This window comes from Juglans microcarpa x Juglans regia, chromosome 5S, assembly GCF_004785595.1.
Source record: "Juglans microcarpa x Juglans regia isolate MS1-56 chromosome 5S, Jm3101_v1.0, whole genome shotgun sequence".
Lineage (NCBI taxonomy): Eukaryota > Viridiplantae > Streptophyta > Magnoliopsida > Fagales > Juglandaceae > Juglans > Juglans microcarpa x Juglans regia.
Genome location: NC_054603.1, coordinates 25,380,423 through 25,405,192, shown reverse-complemented (window position 1 = coordinate 25,405,192; position 24,770 = coordinate 25,380,423). Strand labels below are relative to the sequence as shown.

At 39.1% G+C, this 24,770-nt stretch overlaps 1 protein-coding gene across 1 annotated transcript; it reads right to left on the bottom strand.

Moving 5' to 3' along the window:
* Window positions 1-14,242: 14,242 nt before the first annotated feature.
* LOC121266766 (acylphosphatase-like) lies at window positions 14,243-15,613 on the bottom strand. Its single transcript, XM_041170577.1, has 2 exons — window positions 15,282-15,613; window positions 14,243-14,646 (listed from the first exon to the last, which is right to left on the bottom strand). The coding sequence occupies exons 1-2, from the start codon at window positions 15,501-15,503 to the stop codon at window positions 14,380-14,382; spliced, it is 489 nt and encodes a 162-aa protein (XP_041026511.1). The 5' UTR covers window positions 15,504-15,613; the 3' UTR covers window positions 14,243-14,379.
* Window positions 15,614-24,770: the final 9,157 nt, after the last annotated feature.

Sequence of the window (24,770 nt, the reverse complement as noted above, 5' to 3'; positions counted from 1 at the left end):
TTTTCGTTGGTTGGTGTTGCTTTGATTTGATTTGGTGCATGTTACTTTGAGTTATTTTGAGATTTTTGGTTTTTGAAGTTTTTGGTATTTGGGATTGCACAGGCCATTTTTTAATTACTGCGTATGATTTTAGATTAGGAATTGTACAGGCTGTGATAATGTGGACAACAACTGTATGTTAAAGGAGCTTCTTTCGATTATTTATCATCGTCAAAACAAATTGAATTACATTTAGAGTACAATAAATGAACTCGGAGAATCACAAATTAAATCCAAATGGGAACTGATCATTGTTGGATTTATGGAATCACACGCCTACTAGCTTCTGGCACATATAGGTCGTATCCAATAAGAGCTTGAATTTTCATGACAAGTATCCTTTTGCCATTTACTAATATACACTCATGTGTTCTCGAGTTTTGTACTTAGACCTATATTTTGCCAAGTTTATATGGATTTCTTTCTTAGTGTCATATTATTTCAGTAAAGCACAACTCCATTGTCTCTCCAATTTAAGGAACAATACATCTCACAAGGATATCGGGTGTCTTAAGCAGAGATTTGTGCATTTTATCTAGTCAAGTTTGAATGAGGTGCTATCATTATAATTGATGCTAATTTGTAATTATATATATATATATATATATATATATATATATATATACACATACAAGAGAACAGTCTCAGGTGCGTTAGTCCCGGGGTGCACTTGACATAATGATTTAAATTAAAAAAAAGTAAAGTAGTCGATAGCTTATTTGTTTGAGAAAAGAAAATACAAGGTTAAATAAAAACAAAAAATAAGATTAAAAAAAAATCTAAATTTCAGTAAAGTATCTAACCATGAGGTTAGTAAGGACCTTTTGGTAAAACATAATCTTTCATTAAATTTTATAAGGCAGCTACACGTTAAATAGTCAAGGGTCGTAATGACTTTTTGGTAAAACAAGATCCTTTATTAAATTCTACAAGAGAGTTACACGTCAAATGGTCAAGGGTTTTAAGGGCATTTTGGTAAAACATGACTTAACGAGAAAATAAGAAAAGTTAATGGAAAAACAACAAAAATTACTATTCATATTTAGATAACCACTTATTATAATAGAGTAGATATATATATATATATTTATATATATATGATTAAGATCGATATCATATCCTAATAATTGACCTATCTACACGTAGGCTCTCTTTTGTTTTCTTCATTAAAGATATTGTTAAAAAAATATAATAAATAACAATTTTCTTTATTTTTAAATTAAAAATCAGATTTTTACGTGAGACAACAATATTAACCAATCTTCAAATGCATAATGCATGACAAATAATCTTGCATTGAACATATAAAATCAATCTTCAAATATGAGAACTCATTTTTATTTTGAAATCAAGTTAGAACTCAAAATTGATGCCAAAAGAAAATCATACATGAGACCATATTTTCAATCATTGTCTTTTTGTCTATTATATTTCAATTGGAAATAAAAAAGACAACAAAATGTATAATAAAAGTCAAAAGCTCAATGCAATTATTGCGCTAAGCTATACAGTTATTATCACTACAAAAATGCCACTTCATCTATGATACACCACCTCCAGAATGCATGTGAAACTTCCCCTCTAAGACTTAAAGTAGTTGGAAAAAGTCAATCATCTAGTGTTAAGAGGGATGCGAAGAGAAGAGTGTGTAGCCCACAAGGTTTAGTGAAGTATGATGGAAAAAAATTTAGGGTGTCAACCGCTAAGTTTTTTATTAGGTGTGAATTACCTTTTAGGCTTGTGGAGCACGAAGGATTTGTTGAGTTTATGGCTGATTTAGAGTCTCGATTTATTTTGTCATCTCGAATCACTTTAAAAAGGTATTGTATTAAGCTATATAACGAAAAGAAGATACATCTAAAGAATTTGTTAGATGGTTAAAGAATTTGTCTAACCACCAATACTTGGAGATCAATGCAAAATATGAACTACATGTGCATTATTGCACATTTTATTAATTGCAACTGAATATTACATAAAAAAATATTAAAATTTTGCCAAATTCCCAGCCATAGGGGCGAAACTATTGGGAGGGTGTTAGACTTAGGGTTGCATGATAGGGAGATTAATAAGATTTTGACCATCACAGTTAATAAAGCCTCTTCTAATGATGTTGTTGTTAATTACATGAGGAGGAGGATAAATGATGATAATTGTACCATATTGGGTGGTGAGTTTCTTCACTTGCGGTGTGTAGCCCATATATTGAATTTGATTGTTATGGACGGTTTGATATATGTTTATGAATTTGTAACAAGGATTAGAGATGCCGTTAGATATGTGAAGTCTTCACCATCAAGGTTTGCCAAGTTCAAGGCTTGTGCTGTAAAAGAAAATATTAGTGGGAGAATGATTTGCTTGGATGTTCCTACTAGATGGAACTCTGCATATTTGATGTTGAGTACTGCTGAAAAACACAAACAAACCTTTGAACACTATTGTATGTATGTGGATAATGAATTTGTGAACCCCACTAGTGATAATTGGAAAAAAGTACAGATTTTTGTAGAGTTATTTAAAATATTTTATGATGTTATATTGAACATTTATGATTCCTTGTATGTGACGGCTAATGTATATTTCAAAGAACTCTGCACAATTGAAGATACATTAAATGTTATGTGCAAGAGTCATGATATTATTACTAGGATCATGAGCATAAATATGAAAAATAACTATGACAAGTATTGGGGCAGCACAAATAGGTTCAACTTGATCATATATATTGCTTTTGCGCTTGATCCATGATACAAAATGGTGTCAATGAGGTTTTGGTTGAAACAATGTAAAGAGGATGAGTTGGCAGATAGGATAGAGGTCAAGGTTAAACTCTTGTTAAGCCGCTTGATTGAGCAGTATAACAATTTTTGTGTGGTTCGTGGGGGGAGTTCTAATGTGGCTTAAGGGAGGCCAAGCATTACTTCTACTTTACTACTACCTCGACTAAATTTGATAACAAGTTAGAGAAATACCTTCAGGAGCAAGGGTTTATGGAGTTTAAATCAGAACTAAATAGGTATTTGTCGAAGGGGTGTGCACAAAAATCACCCAGTTTTGATATTTTGGATTGGTAGAAAGTTAATGCCACCAATTATCCTTCCTTGCTGAGGTAGCACGTGATGTGTTAGCCACCTCTATTTCCACTGTTGTCTCGGAGTCCGCATTCAGTACTGAAGGATGCATATTAGATCCTTTTAGGAGTTCATTGTCTCCAGAGATTGTCGAAGCCCTCATTTGCACCCAAAATTGATTAAGGACTAAACCTGTCGACATTCGGGAGTTGGAAGAATACTTACAACCAAGGACCTTGAAGGTAAGTTTGAAATTTGAATTTTTTTTTTTAATTTCTATTTAACTCAGTTTATTATCTATCTAACTCAATTTTTAATTCTTTTTTAGATGATTATTTAGCTTCATTTTCAACAGAAGCTGTTGTGAGTCTCTCTTCTCATTCATACTGAAAAAAAAATATAGAGTAAGTGCTTTCTTCTTGCATAATTAGCCAACTCTTTTATTTGTATGATCAACATATGTGTGTGCGCATTAAAAAATATATGTGGGCTGCTTAGAGCTGCTATTATTCTCAGCCGTTGGATTCTAATTTTGAACTCTCTAGGAAAAAAAAATCCATCTTTCCATACCCGCTTTGGCTGAAGCCAGCTTTCAGACCAACCTACTAAAGCAGAAAAGCCACTTCTTCTTTGTTTGGATTTATATTTTGTGTAAGAGCATCCACATAGGTCTATGCATATGCATATGCAAAGTCATATTTGAATAATATAAACCTAAATTCATCTACATTGGCTTATGCATATCTATATATTTAGCTAGCTATGAACAATACTTATCTAAATTTGAAGAGCTACTATTCACTCCACAAAACATATTTTAATCATTATTTCTCTCTCCTCCCACACTCTCACAGTCCTTTCCTCTTCTCCTTCCTTTAACAACACAACAAACCTTCACCTTCACCTACAAAAAAAATCATTATTATTATAATATATTATATATTTTTTTTTTCAGTTTTTTATTTTTTAATATAATATATAAAAAAATTATATCTTTCATTATTGCATTTGTATTATTAATGTCAAATATATGTAGTGGATGCTAATTGTAAAATATATATAAAATAATTAATAATAATAAAATAATTATATTATTTTGTCTCAAATATGCATAAGTCAATGTGGAACTTTTGCTTGAATGGAAAAATAGATATGCAAAAGAGGTGATTTTGCATATGCATAGACCAATGTTAATGCTCTTAAGGTAGTATATATAAGTGCATTAAGTTGACTGAATTTATTAGGAAATTTCATGGCATGCACTTATAGCCTTTCAGCGATAAATAGGATATCCAAATCTTGTCTCTCCCTTGATAGCATTCAAAATGAAGTTCTCAGATCAGATTGCTGCTTCTTCATTGAATTCCTCAATCCCGATATATATATGGAAAAAACTATTTTGCCTCCCAATTATACCGCTCGATTTGACTACTTGATAATTTTTTTTTTACTTAGTGATTAAGGAAGTGATTTTAAGTGTATTGGGATATTTTTTTAAAATATTTAAATATATTAAAAAATGTAAAAAAATTGAAAAAAACCCAAAAAGCAACAAACGGTCAACATGAGCGGGCTACTCTGCCGCCCAGAGTAGCCCGACTCATATATATATACACACACACACACACTAGTAACTAGCAGGTTGTGTGGTCCTTTTTGCTATGTTTGTATCGTTTTTTATTTTTAGTTTAATGTTGTACTGTGGTATTATAATTTTAGTGTTTTTGATTCTTGGGTTTGGGCCTTTTATGTTTATTTGTAGACCCTAGGTGTTCGGTTGTAACCACGGTTTTTCTCTGCCAAAAGTGAGGGTTATTAAAAAATTTAGGGTACTGTCATCTTCTTATAAAAAAAAAACAAAAAACTAGCACTCTGAATTCAAATGCATTTTCTGTCCTTCGAGAAGGAAAATCATAATTAACCAAATTGAAGCTTTTAAAACAGTGTAAGATCTCATGGCCATAATTGAAGAACAATGATGGATAATCATAATTAATTGCCTTCTAAATTGAAAATTAAATAAATATAAGAAGAAAAACTAGAGTCTTGGGAAGTTCTATGTTGAAATAAAGAATAAATTTTATTATTATATGCATTTGCTTGAATTATGCATTTGTTAGTTGAAGTTTTTTATTTTTTAAATCTGATTACATACTTTTATTCATTAAAAACTATTGAGTTCAACTCATATAAAATGTTTGATTCTTGCCAAACATTATTGCTGCACCTAATCAATTGTACTTATAAAACATTATTGCCAAACACTAGCACATGCATTTGCAAGCATACAATGGACTATTTTGGGTGATATTTAATGTTATATGCATCTTTTCTATGACTGCCCTTTAGCTAGCTAATCAATTTCTGTACTCATTTTCTATACTCTCTTTTAATATTCTATTTGAATATAATATGCAAAATTAGTTAATGAGCTTTTTGATTTATTGGCTGCAGAATTGACAATAGACTATTATTTGGTGTGCGATTACATCACTATGGGAAGATCGTGTTGCTAATTTTGTAACTCATTTTTTGTAATTTTGTGTTTGGTAATGTAATTTATAAATACCAATAGTGTAATATGTAGTGGATTGCATTGTGATGCATGCATAGATGAGTATTGAATTTGTTTATTTTTGTTTTACATGCATTTAGTATTTTTAGAATACAAATATTATGCGTTTCATGAACTTACTTCTTATAAAATAAAATAAATAAAATAAAGGCTTTTACTTAAAAAAAAAAAAAAAAAAAAATCTAGGTACAACCCGGAACCATCCGGGTTCCGGCCCGGGTCTGACTTAAGCCAACCCTGTCCGGGTTCCAGCCTGAGTTTGAAACCTGGGTTCTTGGGCCAAAACCTGGATGAACAGTCTTACGGGGGCTGGGTTACCCACCTGTATAGGGCGGGTAGCAACAGTGATGGGAACCAAAGTGGACCTAAACTTAAAGATCATTTGCAAGTTCCAGATAGGCCAATTACAATATCAAAAGCTAAGAAGATCAAGGAAGCAATGCAAGGATTGATGCAATCCACTTGGGACGAGTCTAGTAAGAGCTGAATATTCAATATGGGCTTAAGAGAAGGAGATCCAGTGATCATCCACGTGATACAAGCTATGGAACAGTGCAACATAAATTAGAGCCTATTATTATGATTATGTGATTGAAGGCCATTGACTTGTTTATTCCATTAAAGTGGCTTATTTTATTAGTTATAGGAATTAGTCTAGAATATTTGGGTTTGAGGATACTTGGCCCACATGCCTTATTTCTTATGAACTAGGATTTTTGGGAAGGCCTGGTATTTTGGCCAATGGCTTATTTGGGAAGTTACATTTTAGGAACTAGGGTTTCAAGGGGTAACTGTAGCGAGTTACTCTAGCCGTGACACTATTCATCCAGGGGCATTTTTGGAAGATGGGGATTTATTTTGGTTAGGGTTTGATTAGATTTTGCTTTAAATACTCTTTGTTGCCTCATGTTAAGAAGTTTATGTAATTTGATGAATTTTTTCATTGTGAGTTGAGTTTTACTCTTCTTGTTCTTGATTGAACTTTTGAACTTATCAAAGGTAAATCACAACCTTTTGTGGCGTTCCTCCTTGTAATCTGGATTCTTGAGACAGGTTCTTCAACGGGTCTAGATTTTAATATAATCTAAGTTCTTGAAACGAGTTCTCAACGGGTCTAGGTTCTTCATCCATTGACTTGATTTTGGCTTTTTTAGGGAGTTTTCAAATTGACTGTGGGTTTAAAGGATTTCATTCCCGCAGGCTTATATCATTTGGTATTTAGAGCAAGGTTTCAAATCAAGTTTGATTCTATCTTTTAATTCTTGCATCTTTAATTTTGATTCTAGGGCTTCATTGTTCTAAGGTAAGAAAAAAAAAAAAAAAAAGTAGGCTGCCGAAATTCTTAGGATTTTTGGTTTGGCTAAAATTTGCATCACCTAGGGATTCAAAATTCTAGGGTTTCTTGCATCTCTAAGTTTGTTAATTGCTTGGAGTGTCGTTCAATTGATTCTCTTCTATTTCATTGTCAATTCTTGTGTGATTGAATTCAATTGCTTGATTTTCACAATTGAGTATTGCTGTTTGTGATTTAATTAGAGAGAAGAGGAAAAGAAAAGAAAAGAAAAGAAAATTCGGAAAAAAGAAGAAGAAGAAGAAGATAAGAAAAGGTAGCATATTTAAAAGGTTGCTACATAGTTACAACAAAGAGAAGGAAATACATTTATTGACTGAACTTTATCATAAAAGGGACTGAATACATCTTTTTAGTTGGTATCTTGTTTTATAATCTATTTCCATCGTATAAATTCCTTGAGTCTCATGTCATTTTATTCATTCCTTGTTTTTTGTTCTTGTTTCTTGAACCTATTACTGGTGGTTGGAATAATACAAGGTTGTATTGTCATGATTTAGTTTAACTAGTTCTTAAAGAACTTGAGCGGGAAAACTATTGAGGTAAAAGGCAAGAGAGTGTGAGACTATTATTGGGAAAAAGTCAATTAAGAGTGAAATACGAGTAAAGTGTCATTATTTGAGTGTAAACACGTAAGGGAGTGTGTGAGAGTTTTCCACTAACATTCTCTTTGTGCAGCACATTATGATGTCTCATAGGAGTGACTCATCACCAAAGGGAATGACAGATAACTCATCCTTTGTGTTGCAAGCCATGCAACAACAGTTTGAACGGTTGAACTTGGTGTTGGGTGAAGTAAGGGATAAGATGGATTATCAAGATGCGGTAATTAGAAATCTTCAGGGTAGGACAGATAGGAGGCGGTGTGAGTCTAGCGTTGAAAATGGGAATGAGAAAGAAGAGTATGGTGATTCTCTTGTTACTAGGTGTGCACTCAATACACAAATTAAGATAGATGATACAGAGCAACAGAGCGAAAATATTTTTCATACTAAATGCCACATCAATAACAAGGTATGTAGTATGATCATTGATTTGAGGAGTTGTATTAATTTAGCTAGCACTACTTTAGTTGAAAAATTGAATTTACCTACCTTGAAACACCCTATACCATACATGTTGTAGTGGTTGAGTGATTCTGGGGAGGTTAGGATAAATAAGCAAGAGCTAGTTTTTTTTTTCAATTGGGAAATACCAAAATATGATCCTTTGTGATGTAGTGCCTATGCATACTAGCCATATTTTGTTGGAAAAACCATGGCAATATGATAGGAAGGTGTTCCATGATTGGTTAAGGAACATGTACAATTTTGAAAAGGATAGAAAAACAATCAAACTTGCTCCTTTAACTCCAACACAGGTCTATGGGGACTAAGTGAAACTGAAAAGTGAGGTTGCTCAAAAAAGAAAGAGTGAAAATAAGAGTGATAAAAAAAGAAAGAGTGAAAATTAGAGTGATCAAAATAGAAAAAGTGAAAAAGAGATTGAGCTAAAAAGCAAGAGTAAAAGTAAGATTGAGCTGAAAGGCAAGAGTGAAGATGAGATTGAGAAAAAATGAAATAGTAAGGTCAAAAAGGAGAGAGAGAAAAATGAGAGAGAAGAAAGATGAGGATGAGGCTGAGACCTCTAAGAAAAGAAAGAATGAGTTGAAAAACAATTGTGAGGTTGAGAGTTCAAAAAAAGATAAAGAAAAAGAGAGTGACAGAAAAAAAAAAAAAAAAAAAAAGAGTGAGAAGAAAAAAGAGAGTGAAAGGAAAAAAGAGAGTGAAAAAGAAAAAAAGAGTGTAAAAAAAGGAGAGAGTGAAGGAAGTGAGAGAAAAACAAAGAGAAAAGTGAGTTTTTATGCTAAGGTGATTCTTAATACTAACGAACTTGACGTATCTTTGCCTAATGTTGTTGTTTTTTTGTTGCAGGGATATGAGGTCATGTTTCCTAGGGGTGTGTTTAGTGGATTGCCACCTATTAGGGAGATAAAACACTACATTGATTTTGTGCCTGGTGCGACAATTCCTACCTGACCTTTCATTGAAGAACATGAGTCATTAACGCACTTGAGGGGACAAGGTAAGTTGAATAGAATGCATACCAAGTGGGTGCAATTCATTGAAACCTTTCCTCATGTAATCAAGTACACACAATGTAAGAAAAATTTTGTGGTTGATATTTTAGCAAGAAGGTATGTCATTGTCATCATTTTAGATGCAAAGTTATTAACACTTGAATATAATAAGAAATTTTATGTTAATGATGATGGCTTGGCTAATGTGTGTGGAGTACATGAGAAAGCCTCATTTGGTAAGTTCCAGAAACTAGATTGGTACTTGTTTAGAGAGAATAGACTTTGTGTGCCTATTAGTTTTATATGTAAGTTGCTTGTGTGTGATAGACATGGTGGTTTGTAAGGTAACTTTAGTGTAAAAAAGACTTTTGATGTGTTGCATGAATGTTTGTGGGAATATCATTTGCCATTCATTGATGTGTTGCATAAACGTTTGTGGAAGTATCATTTGTCATTCATTAACGTGTTGCATGAACATTTTTGGGAGTATTGCTTGCATTCATTGAGTTTGCATATAATTGGAGTGGTTTGGTGTAAGGAAAGTTTTAGGTGTGTTTCATGAACGTTTGAGGGAGTATCATATGACATATATTGACTTGTTACATGAACGTTTGCGGGGGTATTATTTGCATTTTATTGAGTTTTCATATAATTAGAGTGGTCATGAACATTTGCGGGAATATTGTTTGTCATTCATTGAGTTTACATATAATTAGAGTATTCATGCTACTACTCAATTTTCACATTTTGAAATTGTTTATAGACTTAATCTATTTACTCCTTTAGATTTAAAGTCTTTACCAGTTGATGACAGAAGTATCTTGGATGGACTATTCCAAATTCTTGAAAAAATTAATGATAATGCATATCAAGTGGATCTTGAAGGTAAGTATCATGTTTATGTTATTTTCAATGTTACTAACATTTTTCCCTTTGATCCAGGTGGAGATTCGAGATCGATTCCTTTTGAGGAGAGGGGGAATGATGGGAACCAAAGTGGGCCTAGACTTAAAGATCCTTTGCAAGTTCCAGATAGGCTAATTACAAGATCAAGAGCTAAGAAGATCAAGGAAGCAATGCAAAGATTGGTGCAATCCACTTGGGACGAGTCTAGCAAGAGCCGAATATTCAATATGGGCTTGAGAGAAGGAGATCCAGTGATCATCCACGTGACACAAGCTATGGAACAGTGCAACATAAATTAGGGCCTGTTATTATGATTATGTGATTGAAGGTCATGGACTTGTTTATTTCATTAAAGAGGCTTATTTTATTAGTTATATGAATTAATCTAGAATATTTGGGTTTGAGGATACTTGGTCCACACGTCTTATTTCTTATGAACTAGAGTTTTTGGGAAGCCTAGTATTTTGGCCAAGAGCTTATTTGGGAAGTTACATTTTAGGAATTAGGGTTTCAAGAGGTAACTGTAGCGAGTTACTGTAGCTGCGGCACTGTTCATCCAGGGGCATTTTTGGAAGATGATTTATTTTGGCTAGGGTTTGATTAAGTTTTGCTTTAAATACTCTTTGTTGCCTCATGTTAAGAAGTTTATGAAATTTGATGAATTTTTTCATTGTGAGTTGAGTTTTACTCTTCTTGTTCTTGATTAAACTTTTGAACTTATCAAAGGTAAATCACAACCTTTGTGGCATTCCTCCTTGTAACTGGATTCTTGAGACAGGTTCTTCAACGGGTCTAGATTTTAATATAATCTAGGTTCTTGAAACGAGTTCTCAATGAGTCTAGGTTATCCATCCATTGACTTGATTTTGACTTTCTTGGAGAGTTTTCAAATTGACTGTGGGTTCAAGGGATTTCATTCCCGCGGGTTCATATCACCTACCTTTCATGCAAAGATTTCAGGTTTGTTCAAATCAGAATTCCTTATTGGCTTGCTCCAACAATTTCATGAACCTTGATGGGGATCAGGAACTTTTATTTTGAGAGGCCAGACTACATATGATGGAGACTAGGAAAAGTAAGACATACATACAAACATACATGTGTATCTTAATTTTCTAATATCTCAGCAAGTCAAATATATTGTATATATCAAGTTTGATAAATCTCGACTTCACGGTCATCGAGGGTGTGAACCAGTCTTCCTCCTTCACGTCCTCTCAGATCTCTTTTACAGTAGATGAAAATCAACCATCATCAGGAGCTGCAGCAGCAATGAGTAATGATACTGATTCATGTTCTTGGAAATGTTAGGATTCTCATTAGTATCTTCATGATATGTCTCAGCATCACCAAACCTCTAATTTCGGCCAATATTACCAAAGGGGATGAGTTCAATACACAGATGGTATAGGCAAAAGAGAGGGAAATAAGTGACCAAATTTCTGAATAGAGTAAATGAAAAAAACTATCACGTGATGCAAAACCTAGAATTTACAATAAGCTCCTATGTATTAGTCTCACATATCTCATTCCAGTAAGTGGTTACAGACTTACAGCAGCATGGCACACCTCAGGAACAGCAGCTTCCAACAATGATAGTCTGCAAACTATGGCAGAAAAGCAACCACAAAGAACTAGCAGACAATAAGGAAACCATAAACGGTAAGTTAAGGGGCCTCAATCATTGATTAGATTACTAGGGAAGTATATTAAATAAAACAGTATGAACTGTCATTGGACTGGGGGAACTTAACCTTGAATTACCCGATGTATACCTGCAGGAAACTTTTTGCCGAGGGCGTGTACACCCCCAGGATTAGTTGAGACTTTGTTCTCGGACATTGAGTGCCAATCAAAAAATAAATAAAAAAGCATGAATCAGGCTTTCAACATCATTTGAACTTTCAACATTTGAACATGCACGTTGATTCTGCAAGTCTTGTTAACATCATAATCACCCAACCATGAGATCCTCCGCTGAAATTCAAAAATCATTGCATTGATAACATCAGACAGAATTTCCTTTTCCGTGGAGAACCCGCATCTATCATAATCTCTTTGACAGATATTGAGGACTTCTTCGCTGTGCTATGCAAAGCCTCACTTAAAGACTGTCTATATGGAAAGCAGAAACCATCTAGTTGATGAAAGAGACTCAAACATTGTTTAGATTACAAGTAAAGGCATTTTTTTTTTCTTTTTAATGACGGGGGAACCACCCCACGGCAGAGCCTTTAGGACTCACCCGTGGAACCTAAACCTCTGGGGAGACTAGCGCAGTAACCCACAGCTATTGCCTCCCACTTAAATTGCAGGGATCAAACCTGTGACATGGGGCTCATGCACACAACTTCACTCTTACCACTTAGGCTACCCTCAGGTGGGTTAACGACATGTTAAAAACCAGGTTTTCAGCATCCAAGCTTTCCAACATTTGAACATGCATGTTGATTCTACAAGTCTTGTCATCACCACTGGCCCAAGTATACAATCCTCCGCTGAAACTCAAAATTACTGTCATTAATAACTTCAGAAAATCTTATTTCTTCCAAGGAGAACTTTACTTGTTGGCAGTGGTGACTCAATATGTCCCTTAAGTTTATTCAATAGCCAAAAGCACAAGCTACAACAAGAATAACAACTGCTCCCAAATAAGAAGCAATCAAGCTGCTGAGACATAGCCTAGGGTCATTGAGATGATAAGGCCTTCCGCAATAGATATTAAGATGGTACAACATGAACATGCTCAAGGCTCACAAAAATTATTAGGCATATAGTAATAAGTTATTCAAAGGTAAATCTCATCCCTAGAATAGATTATTTATTGTTGTCCAGTCACTCCATAAACACACAGCAATGAATAAATATAGTATATATTTCCATAATATACCAGCTACTATATTTAACAATATATTTGGTGATTGACCATTTCAGCTTAACAATTATCCTAATACTTTTCACTATCTATTTCTCACTTTTTTTAGTATCCATAAAACATCTTGCCACGGTCTCACTTTCAGAGAAGCAAAGGAAAATAAAGAGCAAGTACACCTAGCAAATTTAAAAGGTCGACAAATACAAGCTCGGGATCTTTGGAAAAGGAAATCATTAAATTAAATATGTATTCTTTCCTAACTGAAATTGGTCATGCGGAGAATCAACCATGCAGGATGTTTCCAAGCCATATCAACCAATTAACAAAAGAATTCCCACCTAAATTTTCCTGCAAACTGGGAAGAAATCGACATGTTTCAAGGCAGCAACCTTTATCCACTTAGGCCTCGTTTGTTTTCACAACCATTCTCATCTCATCTAATCATTACAACTTTCCCAAATTCCCATACAAAAATCAAATAAGCAATTCAACTTTTTCAAATCCTAAAATAAAAATAATATTAAAAAAATATATTCTAACAATATTTTATTCAACTTTCAACTTTTATCTCAACTCATCTCATCTCATTTGCGAAAACAAACGAGGCCTTAATCTTTCTGAACATCCTCCTAGAGAGATTTACTACCGAGTTCGTTGTTACTTACAAAGTAAAATAACCCCTATGTCAATTATGATATTCTGTATAACTATGCCCCACAAGTTCCTAGAATTTCATCCATTAGCATATCATTCAGTTTTTTTTATCAGTAATCTATTAACATATCATTCATAATCAAGATACTAATGAAAATGACACAACTTATATGTTTTACTAGCAACAAGTGCACATCATTTGGACATGAGGTTTCCTCTCTCTTTTCTTAAAAAACTATGCTAATTAACTATCAGAAATTTATGAGTGTCCTTTCCATATAATCATTTTGTTTGACTGATGGGGCCAACAAACTAAACAAATTTATTAGTACAAGGCAAAAAATAACAATACCAAGATTTACTTTTTTATAAGTATCAACAACACTAAGATTTACACAATTGATAAATTTCATGGGCCACACTCCACAGTCTTGTAAAATTACATCTTTAGGTTAAACAAGTTTTGAATGCTTAATTACTAATCAAACAAGCATATTTGAAGGGACACAAAATATCCAGAACCTGATGGTATAATGAAAGATAAATGCTTGGTGGCAGAGTGTGCGTTGGTACCACACATTAGACTAATTATCATCATAAATGACCATCTAACTTGTAAGTTCGTAATCAAACTGATTAAAATGTATGGTAACCCGAAGATAAGATCACTCTTATGGTAAATATAACAAGCCATTTAGGAGCATATCATTCGGCAATATAACCACCGATTCACGATGATATCATATATGTTTACCAAAGCAAGTCATTGCTACATAATCTTTATACAGAGAAAAGACTATTATATACATACTAGCAGAGCAATTGGTACAATGTTGTTACAAAGGTTGATCACTCTGTTCGTTTGCGCTCAAATCCAGAGCCAGGATCATCGCTGGTAGGAAAAACCTGGAGCCCAGTAACCATTGCATCTGGTGGGCCCCGACGACACCTTTGCTCCATCTCCTGAACGGTATCGGGGTTCCCAGAGAACAGAGCTTCAACAGAGCCATCCCTCTTGTTCCGCACCCAACCTTTCAGCCCCAATTGGACCGCATTCTCCACTGTCCAGTTCCTGTAGAACACCCCCTGCACCCTCCCCTTCACCACAACCCTCACCTGTCCTTCAAAAAACAAAACCAGTTACTAAACCCTAGTTTGCACAGATAAAACTTATAATACCGCCATGATCAGCCAGCCATTACTATTCGTTAATGATAACTAAAATCCATCATAAAGGGTTATCAATTTTTTTTTTTTTTATTGGCATCGGGTGTCCTGGAACAACGTCCCAACTAAAATATAGAGTATCCCATCAGGCCAATGTCATCAAGGGTTATCAATAAAATATAGAGTATCCTATCAGGCCAATATAACATAAAAACATACAGAGCAGCCAATTGCAAAAACACTTACAGTGAGTTTGAGTGAACTCTTGCCAACATTACGCACAAACCAAGAGAAACAGCCACTTAGAACGGTGTCAACGAATTCATAAATTCATAGTGAATCATTACTCAAATATGATTGACTACCTAAGAGTGCAGACAAAGCCCATAATCACAAATTATTAAAATAATCCAGAGTCACCCATTACTCAAACATGATTTAAAACCTAGAGAGACAGAATTTATCATGTATTACCGTACCTCGCCTAAAGCAACCCATTGTCCCATAAGACTGACAGTCCTCGAGGCACAACCAAAACACATAATTACAAACGAAAAAAGAGCTAGAGGGAGATGGGCACATACCGTTCTGGTTGAGGGCTGGGTGGAATCCTCTGTCGCGGCCTGAGGATTGGTCATGAGGGGCAGAGAATGTCGAAAATGAGGTGAATGAGGTCGGAGCAGAGAATAAAGAGGAGGACGAGGAAGAAGAACAGTAAGGCAAAGCGAAAGAAGAGGATAAGCAGGATGATAGTGAGGATGATGGAAATGGGCGAATCTAGGAGTACAATAAGCATTGTTGTTCATCTGAGTGGTCCACCTACGTCGAGGGTTCCGAGACACGAGGGATGGCGAAACAACGGCCTTAGTTGTGGCGGGACTGCTGATGCCATTCGATCGGGTTGAGTTGACTCCGTACAATGCTTTATAATTAGGAAAACACTACTCTTTCGGCTGTTGGCTCCGTTGGATTTTTTTTTTTAATTTTTTTTATTTAGTGATTAAGGAGTACATTTTTAATAACATTGTAATTTTTTTAATTTTCTAAAAAAATATTTAAAAATATTAAAAAAATACATGTAAAAAAAAAAGAAGAAAAAAAATACTAGTATAACTAACGGTAGCCCCCAACGGGAGTTTGGAGCGGTGGTTCTAGAGGTACCCTTATAATTATGGTCTCATTGGTGCGATATTTACAAATTCGGCTGGTTACACAAATCATTTCATTTTATCTCATTTTATCATTATAATTTTTTAAAAATTTCACAAAATATAATAAATAATTTAATTTTTTTTCAAATCTCAAAATAAAAATTATATTCTAACAATATTTTATTCAATTTTTAATTTTCATATTATCTCATCTCATCTGTGTAACCAAACGAGTGCAGTCATTGAAGATTTCTCCATTTTTAATTTTCAACCAAGCATTTCAAGGATCAACGTGTATAACAGAAATAGGAATCTCACAAATATTCCATTGTAATTAATACAATGTGTTAACGTTGTGTTTCGCACAACTTTGGGCAAAACTCCATAACTCAGGTCTTCTAAAATGGGCCTGCAAAAGATGGTAGATAATGCAACTAGGAGAGGACGGCCTTGGGGCCGAGGAACCTCCGATGCCAAAGTTAGTAAGTATTCTTGGAAATTTGTAAATAAATGAGAATCTAGGGATCAGAAAGAATATCCTTATACTTGGAATCTACTATTTATACTATAAATCTGAGGGGATAGATCGTGCTTGCCCCATGGATTCTACGTCCTTCATACTATTCCCTGTGTCAGAGTTCTTTAATGTGGCGTGGCTCTACGATGACATCATTAATGTGACGTGTAGCCCGGGTAGTGGTGCCATTAATGCGGCGTGATTCTCCGATTTCCTTCTCCCAGACAATACCCTTGGTGGTCCGTTGATGTCTTTCCTGTCAGAAGATCAAGGGTTCCTCGCACATTACGCCTACAATGCGGCCGGGCACTTGAGAGCTGGACACTACTCAAGGGGCTTTCAGATCGTCGAGTCTCATCTTCTGCAGCACCCTCCCTCTTGCAGGTTGTGTCCAGAGGACCCTTCCCATGGGTCGGACGAGTACGATGAGAATTTTATCACTATTCGAACTCGTCTTGCCACTAAAGTTGGGATCCCTTTGTTGAAGTGTGCACGGCTCTGAAATTCAGGGAGACTCATGTCGTTTGTTTATCCTGGCAACGTTTCCTCATCATTCTTGATTGACTCACCTTTTGATAATTTTGATGACGTCTTTTCAAGCTCATTACTGTGAGGGTGTCAGGCAGCTATTCGCGTTCGCGTTGCTTCGTGGCTAGAATTCGAAGCAGCTCATACTTCTCCCTTCTGCCATGGGGTATGGGAGACCAACCATCACATTTCCCCTATATAAAGTTGGAGTTGGGGGTTTTGTTTCCGTGTTACGTTGTAGCCTTCATGCCATTTTAGTTTTCCAATTTTTCTTTCATCTGCCCAATCTTCTTTCTGTTTTTCACTATCTCATACATTGGCGGTGATGGCCTCCGAAAAGTCTACTCAACTCAATGTTTCTGGTGGAGGTGACACCGACGCTGGGCCGTTGTTTAGGGGCAGTTGTTGGCGTTCAAATGCTACGGCGTCAATGCTGGCTTCCCTGGCCCTTACTTACTAGGTACCGGAGTCAATGTTTTTCGAGGTTCCTGGTCCCAATGAGGGTGTTGTTAATGCATAGGGTCATTCTACACAAGTGGCCCTGTTCCCTTCTATGTTTTCATGCGGCTTGAGGCTGCCTTTCCCATGCCCTGTTCACGACCTTCTTAACCGTAAAAGGTGCTACGACAAAAGGGGAATATCTGCAGTTTTAGGGCAACACACGCCTTAGTTACCCTGGAGTTAAGATATCGCAAAGTGAAGGACTGATCCCCCAAGTTCTTTTTCGTTTCCGGTTGGGGTGGAAGTTCTCGACTAGTTAAGTGAGTCGTCGGGAGTTCCCAATTCGGACAAACTGAGGGAGGGTCTCGGAAGACAAGGTTGTGCGTCCATCAGCTACTTCCTACGAGGCGTTGCACCTTGCAGTTGTTCAAGAATGGGTGCAAAAGAACCTCGAAGGCTTCTTCTCTAAAGTCCTACTTTCCAAGGAGAGCTTAAAAGGTTCTTTGCCTCCCTTGGTCACCTTCCTTTTGATGATAGGGTGACCGTAGCTTGGCCTCGAGTTGTCCTTGCTTGGAAGCGCTCATTGGACCAGGGTTGACGACAAGCCCTCTTCTGGAGTTTTGAATCCTGCATTGGGAGAGTCAGCTACCCCATAGGTCGGCTACCTTATTGCCTTGGCGACTCTAAGGAAGGTGCGGCGAGGGGTCTGGTCGACGATCCCCCTGCGACGTCACTGCCAGCTGCTACTGCTAAGGTGTCCACGGACGAGATGGAGATGAATGTCCTAATCCAGAACCTCTATACGATCGTGATTCCAGGGCGAGCTGACAAGGAGCAACGTTCTTCTTCATGGATTTCTCTACCTTCTTCATCTCGCTTTGTTGTCGGTAGCAACTTTTGTAGAGTATATCTACTGATAAAATGTGCGGAATAAATGGCTTCGAAACATGAAGTCAAGGCACAAGAACCGAAGGGACGCCATTCAATGCGAGAACGTAACTGACACCATACTGCCACTTGGGTGTAAGGCGAACCGTTCACAACAAAGAAGGTCGGGTGGACTTGCAAAGTAAACGATTACGAAATAAAGAAAGAATTCCCCTAGAAGGAATTAGCGGCGTAACTGTAAGGGAGTTTTTCCCACTTCACAAAGCTCACTGGGCTTCGGCCCAATACGCAGCTCAAAGGCCACCAAGTCCGTGTAGGCGCAAAACATCTACTAGGAAAAGGAGTTGAGTAGTCGACAAGATAGGTTAGCCTAATAGCCTTCGGCTGCGTTCGGAGCCTAGATACCTGTACATAGCACAGCGAGAAATGTGGGTGGCCATCAATCCACCAATATCAGACCATTTACGACTCACAAGGAATAGCCAGAAAGCCAGAAAATCACGCCGCATTAATAGCGCCACTACCGAGCTACACGCCACATTTATGGTACCATCACAAAGTCACGCTTCATTAAACGACTCTGACAGCAGAAACATCAGGGGAGGCACAAACTTTGTGAAGACAAATACGATTTGTACCTACCCCTGTAACAATCCGCTCATTTCTCTCTCGATTGGTCACAGGTCTCGTCTACGCCTTTTAATTATTGAAGCCGTGTTTTTAAATATAACAATTGATTTTTAAAGCAAGCCCAATGTTTTAAAACTCTCGAATATTTTAAATGTCTTGGAAATATTTATATGAGGTATTTCCAGTGTAATTGAACCAAGCCTGATTTTTATGTAAGTGAATTATAATATTTTTGAAGAGCTCCAAAAATATTATAATTGTAGAAAATCATTTTATTAAAATGATTTCAGTTATTTAAAATATTATAGGATTTAAATTATGTTGAAAACTCTAATTAATTAGATAGTTTTATTCTCTTAAAGATATTAAGCAAGATTTCATCATTTTATTAATGATGAAAGAATATTATTTTATAAACAAAAGTTTAGTTTAAATAATATTCTATTTTAATTCCTCTCAGTGCTTTAAGTTAAGTTAATGTTTACGCATTTTCAAATCAGTATTTAAAACCCACCGTTAGATCGTCTTGAAAATCCCAAGATGAGGGGTTGGGATTAAAACCCTAGCTCCCTCTATTTCTCCCTCACTTTTCCCTTTCCCTCTCTCTCTCTCACCTCTCCCGTTCTCCCTCCCACGAAGTTTCCCTTTCCCCTCACCCGAGTCCTCCCTCTTTAGCCCCATCACCGCTGTGCGCCACCAATGACGACACCGACCTCCATTCACGCCAGCAAGCATCCCCCATCGTCAAAGCCCTGCATGGCAGCTTCCTCTTCCCCCACGCGAGCCCCTCTCTCCTCTCGGGTTCCTCACCTTGCACGGTCATAACGCCGCCGTCGTCAGCCTCCAGCTCCACCAAGCACCACCACGGGTCTCCCCTGACCTCCCCCTTCCTCCTCCTCCCCTTGACCTAGAGCCCGTAGCTCCTCCCTAGGCCAAGCACGAAACCCACGAGTTTCTCCCTCTAATGCCGTTGTCAACCGCTCCCACGGTCACCACACCACTACCAGAAGCTCCTCCTCCCCTAGCCACCCCCATGCCCAACCAAGCCACCTAGCTCCCCTACACTCTCTCACGGGTGTTCCTCCACCTCATGGCTAGATCCACCGACTCCAGCCACTGTGCCGCCATGCCCCGCCACGGCACCTTCCTCAGCCCTTCCATGGCCAGCCATAGTCCCCAGATGCCCCTAGCTTCACACAAACCCTCACCCTCTCAGGTCCACTATACACGGCTAGAGCCGCCGTGTTCCGCCCCTCACCGCCACCACGAGCCCTTCCAAGACCACACCTAGCTATTCTTATGCCCAAACAGCCACCATACACAGTGGATAGCCACTGTACGTGGCTAACCGCCGCCGTACACAACCTTAGCCGCCACTAGAATCCTAGATCTGGTCCCCGAGATAGTCACAGTAGTGACCGCTACCCTCAAAGCTAGTGGCTTTCGACGCCATTGGCCTGTCGGACACCAAGCAACGCACGAGTTATCCCTTTGATGGTATAACTCTCTTTCCCTTTATCCTCGTTATTATGTTAGTTGGTTGGTTGGTTAGGTTGTGGACTGTGTTGTTAGTATTTGTGGAGTTTGCTGTGCAGTGTGGTGATGTGATGTGCTTTGTATGTGAAGTGTTGGGCATAGTTGGGAAGTGTGCTGTGTAGTGTTGTAGACTATGCTGTGAAATGTGGTTGTGAAGTATGTGCTGTAATGGCGACGTGGTGTTGTGTGGATTGTGAAGAGTACATGTGGAGTGTACTTTCGTGACGTAGCGTCGAATGGGAAGAGTACATGTGGAGTGTACTATGTGTAGTGTAGCACAATGTGAAGAGAGTATACGTGGAGTGTACTCCATGTGATGGAGTGATACATCATATGACGTATATGCCGTAGTGGTGATGTGACGTAGTGTGTGTGAAGGGAGTACACGTGGAGTGTACTCCATGTGGTGGAGTGATGCACCATATGGCGTGTATGACTTGTGGTGATGTGGTGTAGTGTAGTGTGTGTGAAGAGAGTACACGTCGAGTGTACTCCATGTGATGGAGTGATGCACCATATGACGTGTATGCCGTAATAGTGATGTGGCGTAGTATGTGTGAAGGGAGTACATATGGAATGTACTCCATGTGGTGGAGTGATACACCATATGGCGTGTATACCTTAGTGGTGATGTGGCGTGTGTGTGTGAAGAGAGTACAAGTCGAGTGTACTCCATGTGATTGAGTGATGCACCATATGGCGTGTATGCCGTAGTGGTGATATGGCGTAGTGTATGTGAAGGGAGTACACATGGAGTGTACTCCATGTGGTGGAGTGATGCACCATATGGCTTATATGCCGTAGTGGTGATGTGGCATAGTATGTATGAAGAGAGTACACGTGGAGTATACTCCATGTGGTAGAGTGATACACCATATGGCGTGTATGCCGTAGTGGTGATGTGGCGTAGTGTGTGTGAAGGGAGTACACGTACTTCATGTGATTGAGTGATGCACCATATGGCGTGTATGCCGTAGTGGTGATATGGCGTAGTGTATGTGAAGGGAGCACACATGGAGTGTACTCCATGTGGTGGAGTGATGCACCATATGGTTATATGCCGTAGTGGTGATGTGGCATAGTATGTATGAAGAGAGTACACGTGGAGTATACTCCATGTGGTAGAGTGATACACCATATGGCGTGTATGCCGTAGTGGTGATGTGGCGTAGTGTGTGTAAAGGGAGTACACGTAGAGTGTACTCCATGTGATGGAGTGTTGCACCATATGACTTGTATGCCATAGTGATAATGTGGCGTAGCATGTGTGAAGGGAGTACACGTGGAGTGTACTCCATGAGGTGAAGAAACACACCTCGAGTAGAAAACTACACGTGGCCCCTGTCATCTCCTTTACGAAGGTCGATAGGGGGGTCTTATATCCCCACAATGACGCATTGTGGTCACTATGCTCGTCGCCAACTTCACCACCTGCAAAATCCTTATTGACAATGAGAGTTCTGCGAACATCCTATTCTGGGGAGCCTTCACCAGAATGTGTATAGATGCTACTCGACTAAAACTAGCCCCCATGCTATTGAAGGATTTCTCTGGAAGCATGGTTCAGCTTGTGGGAACCATCATGTTATTGGTCATCGTTGGTAGTATCCCTTGCACGACCCCTGTCATGGTTGACTTTCTAGTAGTGAGGACCCCATCATCATACAACACCATTATTGGAAGGCCCACCCTCAACAGTTTATTGGCCGTCACATCGACCTACCAACTCAAGATGAAGTTCTTAACTCCCCAAGGAGTGGGAGAAGTCCGAGCCAAATAAGTTTTGACAAAGGAATGCTACGTCTAAGAGTTAAAGCAGAGAGATGGTCGGCTCACCTCGGATGGCACTACTGGGAAAGAATAGGCCGTGCACCACTTGAATAGCCTTGGCAGGCCTTTGTTTCCGACTGGCCCTACTGGGCTCGAGGGGGAGTAAGGGGGTGCACAGGCCTAGAAGGAAGAATGAATGATAACCTCCTCGGCCAAAAAATCAGTTTCATGTTGTCTTGTAATATATTTTTCTCCAACATATACTTTTTTTATATTTAATGAAAAACGTGATTTTTTAGGACAATACAAAATGCTTACTTCAAACTGTCCAACATGCGGGTGCGGGTCCAGTCTCAAACTGTCCGAACAACGTACCTCCTGCGGGACCAATGGGGAGAACAAGGCCTAAGGCTGTTCTACTCCTCCCGTGATGGAAAGCGGGTCATGCCCCCCCCCCCCCCCCCGAGAGCCCAAACAGCTTACCCTGACTCCTATCGCGGTGAAGAGCAGACCAATTATATCATTGTCTGAACTTACCAACCTGCGGGATACCATATGTAAAGATAGGCCTAAAGGTTGTCTTGTCCCTCCCACGATGGAGTGTAGGTTAGTTCTCAGCTCCTCGAAATCAAAAACTTTACTTTTCCCGTAAGCGTCAATAGGTGGGAGCGGGTTCAGTTACAGACTGCCCGAAAAATTACCTCCCCACGGGATAACAGGGATGAGTCGAGCCAAAGGCCACTCGAACCCTCCCGTGGAGGAGAGCGGGTTTAGCCTTTGGGCTGCCCGGACACTTACCCCAACCTTCGCTGTGAACGAAGAGTGGGTTCAGTGCCAGTCTGACCCAAAATGTTACCTTTCCCTGTGATGTCAACAAGTGAGAACGAGTTCAGTAATAGACTGCCCGAACAACTTATCTTTCTGCGGGATACTATAGGGAAATGTATGCCTAATGGTTGTCTTAGCCCTCCCGCAGTAGAGAGCAGGATCAGCCTCCTGGTTACCCAAATACTTATCCTGACTCCAATCACGGTGAAGGAGTGAACTGGCCCCACGGCCGTCTGAAGAAGTTACCTCCTTTGGGAACCAAAAGGGGCGGGTTGACTTGAGTTGGGAAGGCATCCAGACCTCTCCCCAATGGAGTGCGGGTTTAGTCTTTTGGCTACGCGATGTAAACATAATCTCCATGGAAGAAAAGGCATCAAGCAAAAAGGTACACAGTGTCAACAAGTAGAAGTGGGCCCAATCACAAAATGTCCGAGTACTCACCACTACTCAAGGACAAAGCGACTAGCAGCCGACCCAAAGAAATGCTCTCCTTGGGTGTTTAAAGAGGCAGGTCAGCCTAAGGCATCCTGACCTCTCCCCAGCGGAGAGTAGACCAAGTCTATGAATTGCCAAATACTGGAGCAAAATGCACAGACATCAATGGCGCAAAAAACAACAAGCATGGCGCGACACAGGCCAAAAGACTCAGGTTTAAGACATTAACCACTGTTCCCAAAAGAGTAGTGATAACATTCTTACTTAACAAGTAGGATGGATCAAAATGATTAATGAAGGAAATGGGTATAATTCCAAATTGCCCAGGCAACCTACGTCGCCGCTGATGAAAGAGGCAAGTCAAGTTGGAGCCATCTTGTTTTCCCATGGCGGGTCGTGGGATTAGCCCCACCGAAAGATTACACGATAAAGGAAGGATAAAGTGGAAAAATAAAATCGATAGGTGGTGTAAAACGACAGGAAGACAAAAAGAGAAATAAAGACAACCGGCACAAGTCATCGAGGCCCCAAAGAGACAAGCCAAGTCACAGAGGCCGGCGAAAGCAGTGCGAACTAGGAAGCCATGTTAAAACCCCTAGAAAAGTGGCCCTGGGACAAGCCTTGACACTGCCCTTGGAAGGCAAGGGCAACACCATGGCTAGCCTACACACATGCCTTGGCCCGTGTTGCGACACACGGGGCGCCCAACATGCATGCATGTCTTGGCCCGCGTGTTGACACCCATGGGGCACCCAGCATGTGGGCCAGGAGGTTAGTAGTTGCGTGCCACACAACATGCGGCCTGGCATGTGCAAGCCCATGCGCATGCCCAAGCGCATAGCCCTGCACCGCTGCCATGTGCATGGCACTGCGCGCATCCCTGCGTGCACGCCCATGCGCGCGTGCTTGTACACAGCCACACTCAAGCCCTTGCGCGCGCCCCTGCAAGTGCCTCATGCTGCACGCCAGCAAGGTTAGTGGCATGCCTTTGTAGGCATGCCATCCAGCACACGGCTCCAGCTCGTGCCTTGCAGGCTAGGGCAGTGGGGCATGCCATCCAACGCATGGCTCCAGCCCATGCCTTGCAGCCCAACGCCCAGACCACTAGCCTGGGCCATGCAGCACGCACACATGGCTCACCATCAGCAGGCCTTGCATGGCACCAGGCCATGCCCATCAGCATGCCCGTGCATGGCACCATGCCATGCCCATCAGCAAGCAATGTGGTGCCATCGAGCCATGGACCAACCCAAAGACCACCATGCACCATCCTAGCCCACCATGGGCTCATGCATGCCACGACCAACTTGGTCAATGCCACTATATTATTTTCATTTATTTATTTATTC